The sequence below is a fragment of the Gymnodraco acuticeps genome, unplaced genomic scaffold, assembly GCF_902827175.1.
Source record: "Gymnodraco acuticeps unplaced genomic scaffold, fGymAcu1.1, whole genome shotgun sequence".
NCBI lineage: Eukaryota > Metazoa > Chordata > Actinopteri > Perciformes > Bathydraconidae > Gymnodraco > Gymnodraco acuticeps.
Genome location: NW_022990526.1, coordinates 503,493 through 517,961, shown reverse-complemented (window position 1 = coordinate 517,961; position 14,469 = coordinate 503,493). Strand labels below are relative to the sequence as shown.

Below are 14,469 nucleotides of genomic sequence, written 5' to 3'. Positions count from 1 at the left end.
GTCGCCCACCACCTTCCTCATCCTCAGCATCGCAGTGAATGGTCTCCCTCACACACACAGGGCGCAGGCTAAGTGTTTGTGCTTTCCTTATCTAAAAGGATCTCTATCCTGCTTTAACGAGGCACTTGACCTCCCTCGGCGCTCCTCTTCTCCCTAGGTGACGCAAAAAAAAAAGTGGGCAGGCGAAGCGCTAAGTGCAGTAGTTTAGGACTATCGGAGCGCACCGAAACATCACTAGTCAGGCAGACTTCATTCAGAGCGCCTATCTGCTCCTGCCGTCTCTCTTCGGATGTTATACCTATGCAAACACATCGGAGAAAACACCGGGATGTATACGGATGTGTATGAGAGGGACAACTCTGACTTTTTCCTCAAACTTTTAACAACCTCCTCCATTCACTAAAGGTGGATGCAACTTTTTGTTTTGTGAATTAGTATCCCGCCGCTGGCTGCCACATCTGGACGTCGTCGGAGCTGTCAAGTCCAGAGCCAACGTTTATCCGGACCTGACCTGACCTCCTTCCTCTGTTTAGTCCTCCCTTAAACTTTAAGGCGGAATACTGGACTTTAAACCCTTGTGTCTTTATTTTTAAAACTTTTTTTCCACAATTTCAATGCTCAAAATGGAACACTCGGTCCTCAGAATAGCATGCGTCTTGGTGGTTATCTGCCTTTTGGATAAAAGGTGAGTTGAGTTTAATATGGAGTTAAATCCCACTAAGAAAAGTTATTATAGCCTATGTTGGTTAAATTAACTGAAAAATGTTTTTTTATTACATACAATTGGGTTTTTTACTCATTATAACATAAATTACTCGTTTTTTTTAATTTAATACAGTGATCTTTAAAAGTGATTTAGCATAACGTAAAACAATTAAGATGGAACACAAATAATAATTTACAAACTTCATAAATGTATTTATCGTGACATTTTGGCAATACAAGTTTCATATTCTGAAAGCCAAGACTTTGTTTATTTAAAATCAAACAAAACACCCAAATCTACGTTTATTCTGAAATGAGTCGTTGCGACTTCCGACTGATTTCAATAGAGCTGGTCACATATACTGAAACCTGGGTCTACTTTTTACAAGTTTACAATCTCTTGCAAATTACTACTTGCCATGCACCATTCCCAAACAATGTTGCCAATCAATAAACAGTTGACACTTGTAAAGACATCTGTTGAAACAGGTCAACTGTCAAAGCAAGAAACACAACAGGTACAAACAACACAAACTGGAATTGCAGTACATGCAATGCCACCTTAATATATGCATAAAATCATTTTATGTCACGGCATGTTGCAGTTTAGAATGTTGGGACAGTTAAAGCTATTTTTTCACTCAGGAAGTCAACCTTTTCTCTTTGTTTGAAAAAGCTTGCACAAGAGAAACCTGCAGATGTTACACGTAGCACATAAAAGCTAAGGAAAGAAAAAGTATGCAAAGTTCTGCAGCTGTGTTAGTGTCTCTGTGAGTGTTACTGTTCCCTCCTCTCTCCACCTGGGTATTCCTGCTTACATGTCAGGTGTTGTATGTATGTGTGTCCGCCCACAGCCATACATGCTCCTCACTCGTGTGTCTGGTTACACACACAGTGCGACATACAACCTGTGGTTTACTTGTAATGATAATGGAAAGAAAAAGCTGTGCACCTCTGGGCTCAATCATCAGTGCAGCCTGTGTTTTCCTGCTTATTGCTGTTAGTGTTTCTCTGTGAAGTAGAAAAGGGCTTTGACCGCTGTCAGCTGAATGACTGTTGTTCACATGATTGATCTGCAACAGAGGCAGCAGACAGGGACACACCTCGCAGCGACTAAAGTCATTGAATTGACATGCTAACTGATTTACTGAGGTGAAAAGCGACTGTGTATCCAAAACGTTTACTTTAACTATTTGATTCATGCCGACAGTAAATAAGTAAGTCAATCCTGTTCCCTCAGCTTACCCACTGTACAACGATTACGTTGCATTAATTTGAAGATCCGCAAACCAAAGGTGAATCTGGCAAACATTAACACAAAATCAAACTGAAACAGAATGCCTTTGCAGAAAGCTTTGGCATATTCGTTTAAATAGTATGAACCCTGGAAAAAGGGTGTCGTAGATTTAAAAAGATAAAATGATATTTGATATTTGGCTATATCATTTGAGCAAATGGATTTATTGTTATCATAATGATCAGCCTTAAATGTATATCATATTGGTGATAACCGAACTTTGCATTCTCAACTGACTCTGAAAATTAAAAAGCAAATAAATATTGTGCACATTTCTCTTTTTTTAACCTCCAGCATGTGGTAACTGTTTAGCCACCATTGACCCGCAGTATCTGTATTATTGAGGCTATTCAACAACACTGGTTCATCTTGTCAGGATATGTTTAATACTGTGGGAACTGAACACCGTTGTGACACCTAACAAGCATTTTTCAGAACCCTAAAAACTTTTGTGAGTGACAAAAGATTTATGAGTTTCCGTCTCTGTCAATAACCTGACCTATGTGCTCCATGCAGGGTAGACTCCAATGAAATCTTGGGCCTGAAGCTCCCCAACATCGACCCGATCCTGAATGCCAACACCGTGTGTCTCACGCTGCCGGGTTTAACGCGGCGCCAGCTGGAGGTGTGCATGCGCAACCCAGACGTGACTGCTTCAGCAATCCAGGGAATCCAGATTGCCATCCATGAGTGCCAGCACCAGTTCAGAGGGCACCGCTGGAACTGCTCCAGCCTGGAGACGAGGAACAAAATACCCTACGACAGCATAGTCTTTAAAAGAGGTCAGTTTCCGTGTCCCAATACAACAGCATTCGGCCAACCCTAACCCTACTGTTCAATTTTAATTGAATTGGTTTTCCTGTGAGTGCTTTGGATGTCTTGCATTACAGATATTGTCTCAGCACAAATAAGTTGATTCAAAGTTGATCAAAATATAAGAATCTCATAAGAGAATCCTTACGAGACGTCTTGAGGTGGAATTTATAGAGGTGAGGTGTCACCACAAAACACCTGAAAGAAAACAAGGAAGTGCAAGCATGGAGTTCAAAGGTTTTGGTCTTCAAACAGGCTGTGGTTTCATCCTCAAACACACTTTGATAGAAAACCTTGAAAGGAAAAGCTTAGAAAGATTAGTTGCCACAAAGAAACTTGTCCGTAACAAGCGTTGATGTAATATTGTTCTCCGAACACAGTCACTGGGTTTGGGATAGTTTACTTTAACACATATAATAACATTCTTGAATGTTATCTTGCGGATGTGAAGTCTCTAAATGGTTAGTTTTCACTCTAGTAAAGAGCAGACTTGTATCTACTTTCCAACCCTCGCCGTGTCTCCTAATAACCTGGACAAAAGAGCAGGTAACTTCAAAAGCCGTTAGTCACCTAAAGATTACCAGACCTCATGCAGATCAGTTTTCTCTGATGATTTGTAGAGCTTGAAGCTTTGCAACTAAGCTACAAAGGATGAAAGAGGACCTTTGGAGTTGGGAAGCCCTGCAGATGGAATCATCCCAGGTTATTGACTGGGCATCAGTTTCCTAATGACCACCACACCTTGATAGATGACCAATGTGGTTGGTAGTTCATGTTTTTAGTTGAGTTCCTGTATTTTACCATATAGGAAAGAACATAGTGCTTATAAGCTGAATTATTAATCAATAAGTATGCCAATTGCATCTAAATCTATCATCAATTGACAGTTCAGGCTTTACTTGTTGGTAAGCAAATTAATTTCAAGTACATCATAGTGCTCTTCTTGCATTGAAGTGTATTGGATTTTGTATGACAATACCTATTTACCATTTCAATATTGAGTTTGTAGTCTATTTAAAACTTTTATCCAAGACTGTATCGTTGAATAGTTGATGGAATACCCCGTCATAACACCTGATTACATGCGTCAGATCTTTGGCCGGAGGGGTGTTGCTATAATGTGGGTTCTCCTCAATCTGTGTGCAATATGACGAAGGTTTTTCAACCCTTACTGAGGACTTTTCACCTTGTTGCCTTTGTGGATCTTAGAAAAAAAAAAACTATTAACTACTGTATTTACTAACACACCTCTGGTCATACTTTCACTACTCACTGACTCATGGACGGGCAGTTTGTCATTATTATTGGAGGCAGTTGTTGGTTCTCTGGAATCCCTGGTTTGCCTCGGGTGCAGAAACTCCAAACCACCGACATAAACAACCTCTTAAAATCGGATGATTCATCTGTTACATGTTGGTACGTTCACAGAAGCTCCACAGAAGCTCCACAGAAGCTAAAAGGCTTATGTATACCAAACTGGTATTGTTGCTTTTAAAATAATATCCTGTAAGAGCCAGTTAATCCATGTTTACACAAAGCCATTCTAGCAAAGCTAAATACAAATGAAATACTTATTTGGAATATGCCATTTTAAGTATTCAGGCAGAGATTTCTCAAATGTAAAAAGTTTTGGAGATGCATATCAGGGGCTCTGCTTTGCAATGTTTGTTTGGTGTCTTATTTTACTACATCAGCGGTGCTTGGGTCCTCTCTGCCACGTATCTCTCTGCTGATGGATTCGGATAACTTTTATGGGCCCATGTTAATTCCCGTTTAGTTTGCATCAAAAACTAGGCTAAAGAGGACGATAGGCAAGACATGGATAGACAGAAATAGGAGAATCTCCCTCTCTTTCTCTGTCACTGTGTCTGTGTCCCACCTCGCTGGGCTGCTCTAATGCTTTTACTTCCCTTGCCAGTGCAAGTGCTTGTGAATTTGCTCTCAGCACTTTCCCAACTCTCGGCGGCAAAGGCATAAACCAGTTTAGTCGGTTTCTGTAACACAAAGTGACAGTTTCCTTTGAAACTTTAATTCATTTTGTCACTTCCTCTGCCATCAGTTCAGCCGGGCGTGTCACAGCCGGTAAATTATTTGTTAGATTGATTTGCTCCTGGTCTACCGGGGGCCTGCTTTGCAGAGCCTGGCCTAAAACAGGCCAAGAGCTAAAACAGGCTTTCTATGTCTAAGGATATGCCTAAGTGCAATCCTTTTTACTCCCCCCTACCTTGTGAGGGTCTTGTTTATTTAATTTCTTACTGGTTTAAAACAAATTCATAATTGCCCTAAATTAGATGTTGTTGTTGTTAATGGGAACAGTTTTATTAATAAAGAGCAAATAACTATTAGTATGTTGGTGTGTTAAACTGATTTACAAAGAGTCTTTAAGCTCATCGTTTGGTTTTGGCGTCGATAAGCTTTACTCTTTTGGTTGAGTCTCATAGCTCTCATGTTTCCAGGTGTTTCATTTAGCTATTTTCAGAAGATATGCTGTGGTATATTATCTTGGTGCTAGCTTTCAGCAGCAAACCGGAGAAAAAGTTAAGTTTGTGAAAATAGTGGAGCACCTAGCTTTTTAAGAGCCATATATTTACATCAACAGATGGTGTAGACCAAAACAGAGCAAAACAGATGAGTGATTATCAGACTTGCATTCATCAGGCAAACATAAATATGCAAGCTTTAGTCATTCTAACCCAAACCATGATCTTTTCCTAAACCTTCTTGATTCATCATGTTTTGCACTGCAGGGGGTTGCACAAGCATGCTTACCACTCATGTTATTTGACATTCATAGAATAACTCGTAAAAGCATTCAAAGAAGTAACTTTTCGTAAGGTATTCGAACCATTGTTTGAGATTTCATATGATGTAATATGATTCAATGTTAACTGTATTGTTGCTCCATATCTGCTACATGTGTTTATAAGCAACTATCTAGCAGGTCGTCATACCAACCTAAAACTGTTGATATGACCATATTGTGCGTTCAGACTGAACTGTGTAATGCAGTTTTGAGGGTTAGGGTTTGTGCATTTTGAGACACTATGGGTAGTTGGCAGTTCGTTGGAATTAAAACTCCCGAAAAATCTACTTGCGTCTGGTCGGCTAATTTGGTCAGACTGAAAACAGCCTTGCAATAAAACAGCCATGCATTAAAACAATGCAGTGGATGCCTGAGACGGGGGCTTTTTAAAAGCCTGTTTAAGATTAACGTGGTGCCTTGCAGGATAACATTATGATGCGTTGCAACCCTTCAATGTTTTCCGCTCTGCGATGATCTACTGGCAATCGGTCTTTCAAGAGTTATGTTTAGGTTCTTTTCTTTCTACACATTGGCAAAAGTCTTGGCAATACTTCAAACATGCAGTTTGGTTGCATGGGAGAACCGCAGACTGTCACTTGCACAATGGATACATTGCTCGTTTACTGGTAATTGCGCTGCCTTCGCCTGTTAATGTGCCCGATGTCAAGTATACAAAACTCCACAATGACAACACATGTGTCATACTTTACATCATGTCTCACAAAAACAAAATAGCATGAAGATGACTGAAATATATAAATAAGGAAGTAACATCAAACAGTGCTAAAAAGGGCAGTTCCAGTTAATAGCCTTTTATTTGACACCAACAAGCAGCCTGAATAATTTCCCCTTCAAGCAGCGTGCTATAAACTCCTAAGTGGTTTCTTTTCATGTTTTCTTTACAAGTTTTCATTATAATCTTCACTGTTTTCTGCTCCAGTAAATGACTGCAAGTGGGACTGATTTAATACAACCTGAGGGCACAGTAGGCTGAGATCCAACAACAAACGCTGTAGAGGGTACGAGCGAGCGCTACTGTCGCACTTCCTCCTTCAATATTCAAGTATTTAACTATTTGAAATGTATTATTATTTGTCCCAGATAGGAATCTACATGGACAGCGCTAATGTTATATATGTGTGTATTGCCAGTGCAATTGTGTAAATGAAGACCAAAATAGCAGATCAGTTGTCCTCATTACATGTGCCGCGTGTAAGTTGCTATTAATGAGAAAATAATGTGTTTCGGTCAATCAATCAATCAATGTTTATTTATATAGCCCAATATCACAAATGTTACATTTGTCTCAGTGGACTTCACAGTTTGTACAGAATATCAGTATGACAATACGACACCCTCTGTCCTTAGACCCTCACATCGTACAAGGAAAAACTTCCGGAGAAAACCCACAGTTTAAAGGGAAAAATGGCAAAAGCACTCACACATCCTGTAGAGAGATGATATGCGTACAACAGAAGTCTTTCTAAGACAATTGCAAGTGATAACAAGGCAAAAAGCTGTGGTGTGGCATAATCAGCCAATCTACCCTAACATATGAAGGTACAGTACGTTTAAACTTTATTAGGAGGATGGGAAATGTCAAAAACAGATACATGGATTATGGATTGTCAGAGAAGGTAAGGCTGGGAAATGAGTTGGCTTCAAACTATTATGGAAACAAGATAATTAGGATGATATGTTATTGATGATCTCATTTCATCTTGAGTTAAAATCTAGCGCCCTAATTTACTTAACATAGATCAGATTCTTCCTCAATTTAACTTATTGATGCTTAATATAGTTTACAAAAATATTGAAAATATATTTAGCAGTGCACTTAAGCAGATACTTTATTGTGTTCTAATTGAATGTATTTATTTTATTTCTAATTATTTTGTATAAGTTATTTATTTATTTATTTGTTGATACTTTTTTATAATTTTTGTAATTGTTTTTTAGTTGAGTTACATTCAAAGTTCAAGAAAATCTGCTAAAATGTTTTTAAAGTTCAATAAATGCATGAAGTTTTCAAAGTCAATGAGTAATCGTGGTAAATAATCACAATCGTAACCAAAATACTCCTGATAATAGTTGTATTCCCATAATTGAGCAGTATGAGGAAGGCATTGCCACATGTCTTGTATACAAGGAGGAGACAGCGCTGCTCAGTGTGGGACTCCTCTGTGAGTCCTCTGATGGGAGTGGTGGGGGTCTGTTCATGTTCACATGGCCCACAGAGACCAAGTATGCAAGTGTTTTTTCGAACACTTAATTGTTATTGTCCCAGATGTTTCCCCATTTTTATGAGTCTTGGCATGTAACGTGTGAATAAACTGTTTTGTGTATCTTTATCCAAATAGAGGAGGTACAAAACTAACTTTTAGGGCTCAGAAAATCACTTGACATCTTAAAGTTGTATCACGCAGCTGCGCAGCAACACTTTAATGAGGGAAATGTAAGCGTTGTATTACTGTACCTCGTGCTGTTATGGTAAAAAAATGAGAAATGCAGCCCAACTAAACTTGTAAACAAGTCATAATAATCTGAATTTGGTCTGCTTTCAAATGTCCTCCTTCATTCTGCTAATCCTTTCATTCCACCTGGCAGGTAAATGACACATGCACGATGGTATGTTCTGCCTGCAGGTTATTTGAAATGTGTTGACACTTCAAATAAAATTGATCTTATAACGAAACATGTCACATTGCTGAATTTTGACGCATGTCAGCTTTCAGCAACTTTTCCTTCGAAGTGAAGCAGTGTGTCAGTTTAGAGAGTTTAAACTCCATCTTACTCTTGGCCATTTTTACTGAGAACATGTCTTGGACTGAGCTTCAAAACTCTGTGTTATGACATGTTTTTTTAAACAACAGTGCTTTATTTTCCAATCCTTGTTTCCTGATTGTTAAAGTTTGTGAAACGTTATAATTCCACTTTAGGCTATATAACAAAGAAACTGTCCTATCTTTTTACTACAGGTTTCAGAGAGAGTGCCTTTGCGTATGCCATCGCAGCAGCAGGCGTGGTGCACGCAGTGGCCAACGCTTGCTCCATGGGCAAACTGAAGGCGTGCAGCTGTGATGAGAAGAGACGTGGGGACCAGGAGGCTTTCCGCATCAAACTGCACCGTTTGCAACAGGAGGCCATCAACCGGGGGAAGGGTATGGTCCACGGGGTCATGGAGCACTTCCCTGCCGACCTCCCGGGATCCCAGGACTCCTGGGAGTGGGGCGGCTGCAGCCCCGACGTGGAGTTCGGTGAGAAGTTCTCCAGGGACTTCTTGGATGCTCGCGAAACCTACAGGGACATCCACGCCAGGATGAGGCTGCATAATAACAGAGTTGGCAGACAGGTGAGAACAGAGGAATGAGGGTGTTTGAGTGGATGTGTTCTCCATGATTCTGGTCACATTCAACGGCACACATCCTACATGTATATATTGTGCTGTGATTTCATTACTCCAGATAACGTGTGGAATAGCGTTGAATCACTTTGAGATCAATTACTTTGGCAATTTGTGGCTTTTCACATTCAAGGGGCTCTAAATGTACACATCAAGTCCAGTTGACATGACACAAAGATAACCACTAAACTAGGTTTCCAAAGTTGAAGAATTACATTCATAAATACTGTTTTCTCACCCTGGGTTGGAGTTCATCATTTTCTTTTCTGCTTTGCATGCTTTTTAAGACAACCTGGAGACTTTTAAAGGGGCCCTATTCGTTTTGGGGGGGTTTTCCCTGTCCTGTACTGTGTTATGTAAAATCCCAAAGTTCCCTCCAGAGGGCGTTTCTCTCCTACACCCCCCCAACCCTGCCTGTAAAGCCTTGATTGGACTCCTTTGTTTGCTTGAGCGACAGTGACATCACTTTGATAGATACATTTTATTTCGAACAAGTAAAATAAATAATTACAAAACAAAAACATTTTTGCAGTGCATTGTCGAGAAATCAAAACAAAAAATGACATTTACAACACAACAACAGCATTAGCAACATAAACAGTCCCACATCTAGTGTTCGAAAAGGAGTGAGAAGAAGTATAATTTATTTAATCTCACCCCCTTGTCCCTAAATGATTTATTTATAATCTATAATCTGCAATAATTATCATTATTATAATTATTATTGTTATTATTGTTACTTTGTAACACTTGCACTTCTATTGGCTAATGCTCCAACACATTGTACATGATAGTCACCGTAGAAGCACAAAATATGAAATCTGAAAATGAGCATAATAGGGACCCTTTAAGACAATTTACCAGGCGGGGAAGGCCTAATGATAGTCTTTCCAGCTGCATTTTGGGAAATGCAGGCTCATGTGTGTAATTGAGACCATTTAGAAGAAAACCCCTCAGTGTGAGACTGTAGTAAGTGCAAAAGCAATACTCTGTTATTACCATAATATTACCACAAATTAAGTGCAGATGAGTTTAATATTTGACCTAGTTAAACGTTCACTCTCACCCTGCAGTGCTCTATGTCTCTACACACCTGTGAAAGAAAACACAGTTTGTGACATTATCTCCCTCTGCTATCAGTGTAAATATTACACTTAAATAGGATTGATATAAGAAAACATATTACCCAATAAAATAGGTGGAGAATGGGTGGGCCGAGTGCTACCGGGCCAATGATAACGCCACAGAGTACAACACAATCTGATTCTGTTGGTTGGATCAACATTGGCTTGTCATTATTACATTACTGTTTATTTCTGCTGGCAGAGACTGTGTGTGTGTGTGTGTGTGTGTGTGTGTGTGTGTGTGTGTGTGTGTGTGTGTGTGTGTGTGTGTGTGTGTGTGTGTGTGTGTGCGTGTGCGTGTGCGTGTGTGTGTGTGTGTGTTCAAAACCTGCAAGAATAATAATGGTGAATCTGTTCTTTGAAAATAACTTCAATCAAAATGTCAAAATTGGACTTTCATTATAACACTTTATATTTATTGCAACAATTTGATCAAATATGTTTCAAACAGGAATGAGATCTTATCACAATAACGGTTGCGTCCTGTCCAAACATGCAATAACTACAAGAGGTCCCACTCCAACACCATTTGTGGCACCACAAAAGCAGCGAAAGTTCTTTTTTATAAAGAAGAAATATAATCTTTTTTAACAGGTTGTTAAATGGGCCTGACATGCTTTAGGGGGTTTCCTTTTCCTGTAGTGGGTTATATAGATTTGTGTGCATGTAAATAATAATAATAATAATATATTTTATTTCTATAGCGCTTTTCTTGAACCCAAAGACGCTTAATAGTCTGCAAAAGCTAAAATCCCAAAGTTTAGTTTAGTTTCATATGCAAAGAAAAACATTGATAGGTTGCAGGATACACAGGGGAGTATACTGTATATCATTGTGAACTTTGTGTCCAATGAATTATCTTGTATAGCCCCTTCTACTTCGCCCTTTCACCCTTTCTCACCGTAAACCAAAAGGGACGTATGTGTAGCCTGTTTGTTAATGTGGCCATAATGGGAATTCCCAATATCAATGTTCTTTTAAGTATTATGAATTGCCTTCATATACGCCTTTGAAGATTGCATTACCCAATACCTATGTCTGAAGTAACTTTATGCATGTTTAAACTCACCTGAATGATTGAGTGATATTCCAACAAATTATTGATGCTGTTAAAGTAAAAAGAAGCAATCAGCAAATTATTATTTGTATGGCTTTATTTTTGTTATTTTTTTATAATTGCAAAGTTACATAACCTACAAGTTTGGGAGCTACTGAAGGCCTGTACATATTTGCCCTAGCTTGTGCTTTCACTTTTTTGATTGGTTGTTTTATGCCCTCATCTTGTTGTTACGTCAGGGAAACTCCGGTCTTTTTTAAAAACATTTCTAAGGACTTTTACAAAGCATTAAAAGATGAACCAGTGTCTGTTTGACAGACAGCTAACTTTGTTTGATATCATGGTGGTCGTGTCAGTTTACTTCAGTGTGAGATCAGTCATGATGTTTAAGTAGAGTAACGGTTCTCAATGAATGATTTATCTTTATATGTTTCGTTCATGCCAAGAATACTTTTTTTCTTACTTTTTCAAATACAAATATTTCTCTTGTAGTAATCAATATGTTGTTACTAAGACATGCTATTGAATAATCATTAACCAAATGTGGCTTCATTGTTGTTGGCTGTGGATTTACTTTAGTTGTTTTTTACAGAGCCAAATCATTGATTTTAGGGTTAACAACTAATATAAATCTAAATTCTGAAGTAATTAACCACTTACACTATTTGAGATTAAAATATCCCTATAATAACATGCTCCTACACGTTTTTTTGCCTGAGGCAGTGGAAGAGAAGAGATGTAAATGACAGTGATAAGCCTTGACGACACTTAGCACTGTGGTGGAACAGAGACATGAAGCGACCGTAAATTGCTCATTGTTCCCCGTTTCCTCCTGAGTAATTTGGGACTGTATCTCTCCATCAGTTTACTTCTGGTTTCCTTGATTATGCAGACAAAACACAAATGTGCAGCGCGTCAGACGGACTCAACAACAGCTGGCTTCCCTGCAATAGATGTGGTAGAAACAGTCTGAGGTGGAACTGGTGACACAAGTTCCAGTCAGTGCTGAGTTGGAAGAATAAACGTTGAGAGGGGGCCAATATGTCATGAGTAGTAATAGGTTCATGATCCTAGATAAAAATCATTTGTCTTTTGGGACCTTTTTCATTTTTGGTGTGGACATAGAAATGAAACTTGGTGACAGGCAGGGTCCCATTTTGGCCTCATGTATGTTGTCTTCACTCTGCCTACTCTTGAGTATTCATGCTTCCCAATGATTGAAGGCCTAAGGATGGCAGACTTGAACTTGGTCCCATTTTCAAAACAGGTTTAATCCTGCTGTATCTTTCATGTTAGTTTACAGCAGTGTATCCTTTCAAAATGCCCTTAAGCAAGACACCCAAAACCCACTATTCTTGCGAGTTGGTGTGAAATTGAGTCTCTAAAATGTAAAAAATGTGAAATAATAAGTTGACTGCTGACTTTTAATAATAGGCTTCAACTGAGGTATGATGACACACATCAATTAGCCTAATAGCCCCACATTTAAAAGCAATTTTGATATACAAAGGCATAATTATGACAACGTGTTTTGTCAAAAGCTTACAAATAAAGACATCACTGTATACATATTTTTAAATGACAGAATTACTCTTAAAATTGCAGAGTTGCAAGCAAGCTACTGTTTCTCTTCTGTATTAGCCGGTTAATGGCATGATAAAGAATGCATTAGTCAGTGGCATGTGTTATGAATTTGACTGATTAGGATGCTACTATGATGGTATTATGAGAGGCATTTATAAAAGGCAATGTGTCATCTAAAGGCCAATTGTATAGAGTACATTATTCAAATACATTTCGACACATTTCAATCATATTTTCCCAATAAGTTTATCAAATAAACGGCACGACTCTGCCTTATTTAAATGTACAGTTTGATCTTTCCGGACGGTTATTTAGAAAGATTAAATGTTGGCTCTCAGATTACTCACAATAAATTGAGTTTTGCTGAGTGCTAAGCTATGAATTTCCAGCCAAGCAAGCTGAGGCATCAATCAAACAAATGAAACTTTGACTCAAAGTCATCAACATCAAAGAGGCTGTACCTCGTTTTTTGGAAAATATTCCAGTTTCGTCCAATGAGCAATAAATGACGCCCATTGCTACTGACATTTACATCTTGTATTTTCACACAGTCTTGATGATCCAGGGTGACTTCGTAATGGTTCAAAGCACTTTGAGTTAAATCTTTCAAATTTGTGTTGCACAGAAGGGGAAATAATTGGTCAAATTGAGTGGAGAACAATCTCAACTATAATGTTGAAATTATAAAATGAGTTTAATAGATGTATTTCACTGAAAAATAAAAAAACATTACATCTGGGGCAATATGAGCTTCCAGTTCAATGTCAATGGAGATGCTTAGAGGGGCTGATTGACTTGTCAGGTTTATGGTTGGATTGGTTGCTTGTTACAGCTATCTAATAGCTGGGGATTAGTTATTGGATGAATGTTATGTACAGAGGCTATTCCTGGCTATGGAGAAAGAGGGAAGAGAAAAAAGAGCAGGTAGTGGAAGACAGGGAAAAGAAGAGAGAGACTGAACAAACTGTGTGAGTCATCGCAGAGCTGTTAAACCGTAAAATACCTTGCACCTTGATGACTTCAAGGGTATAGAAAGCCGCAACAAAGCCTTTCCAAGACCTTGAACCCCCCCCCCCCCCCCCCACACACACACACACACACACACACACACACACACACACACACACACACACACACACACACACACACACACTCATACAGCCCCTAGAATCAAACAGAAAACACTGACAGGTGGGGCCTCAAAATAATGCCTACCCTTCCCGTATCTCTTTCCTCCCCACCGACCCGCCACTACCGCCGCCTCACCTCCCTCCGCCCCACTCCTCCTCCCCACCACACACCCACAACCCCCCGCCCCCCTCTCAGAGAAGTAGTCTTTAGGCAGAGGAATGCGGTGGTTTTTCAGCGGGGTGTGCATGTCGCCTCATGCCCACCCCAGGGTTCTCACGACGTTCCGTCTTGTTTTTAGCCCTAATTAGTGGCTGCTGGCAGTTTGGAAACAGATGTTTAAAACTCTGCAAAAGATTTTAGACTTCAAACACCGGGGCGGAAAGTAGAAAGAGATTCGCCCTTCCTTCCCTCCCCTTTTCCCCCTCTCCTACTCTGCCCTCCTCCGACTTCTCTCCAACAGGGCTGATTAGAGAAATAATACTGTAACAAGAAGTTAATGCGGGGGGAAGGTCAATATACCTATGATGTCAGACATGTAACGTAATGCAAACG

The 14,469-nt window shown here is 39.3% G+C and overlaps 1 protein-coding gene across 2 annotated transcripts in view; it reads left to right on the top strand.

The window, feature by feature from the left end:
• Nucleotides 1–248: 248 nt before the first annotated feature.
• wnt10a (wingless-type MMTV integration site family, member 10a) overlaps nucleotides 249–14,469 on the top strand; it is a 41,302-nt gene continuing 27,081 nt past the window's right edge. For both annotated transcript variants that reach the window (XM_034227248.1, XM_034227247.1), the window contains exons 1-3: nucleotides 249–685; nucleotides 2,519–2,784; nucleotides 8,597–8,970. In XM_034227248.1, coding sequence (XP_034083139.1) covers nucleotides 615–685; nucleotides 2,519–2,784; nucleotides 8,597–8,970 — 711 coding nt within the window. In that variant the 5' untranslated portion in view covers nucleotides 249–614. The remainder of the gene's footprint in view (nucleotides 686–2,518; nucleotides 2,785–8,596; nucleotides 8,971–14,469) is intronic.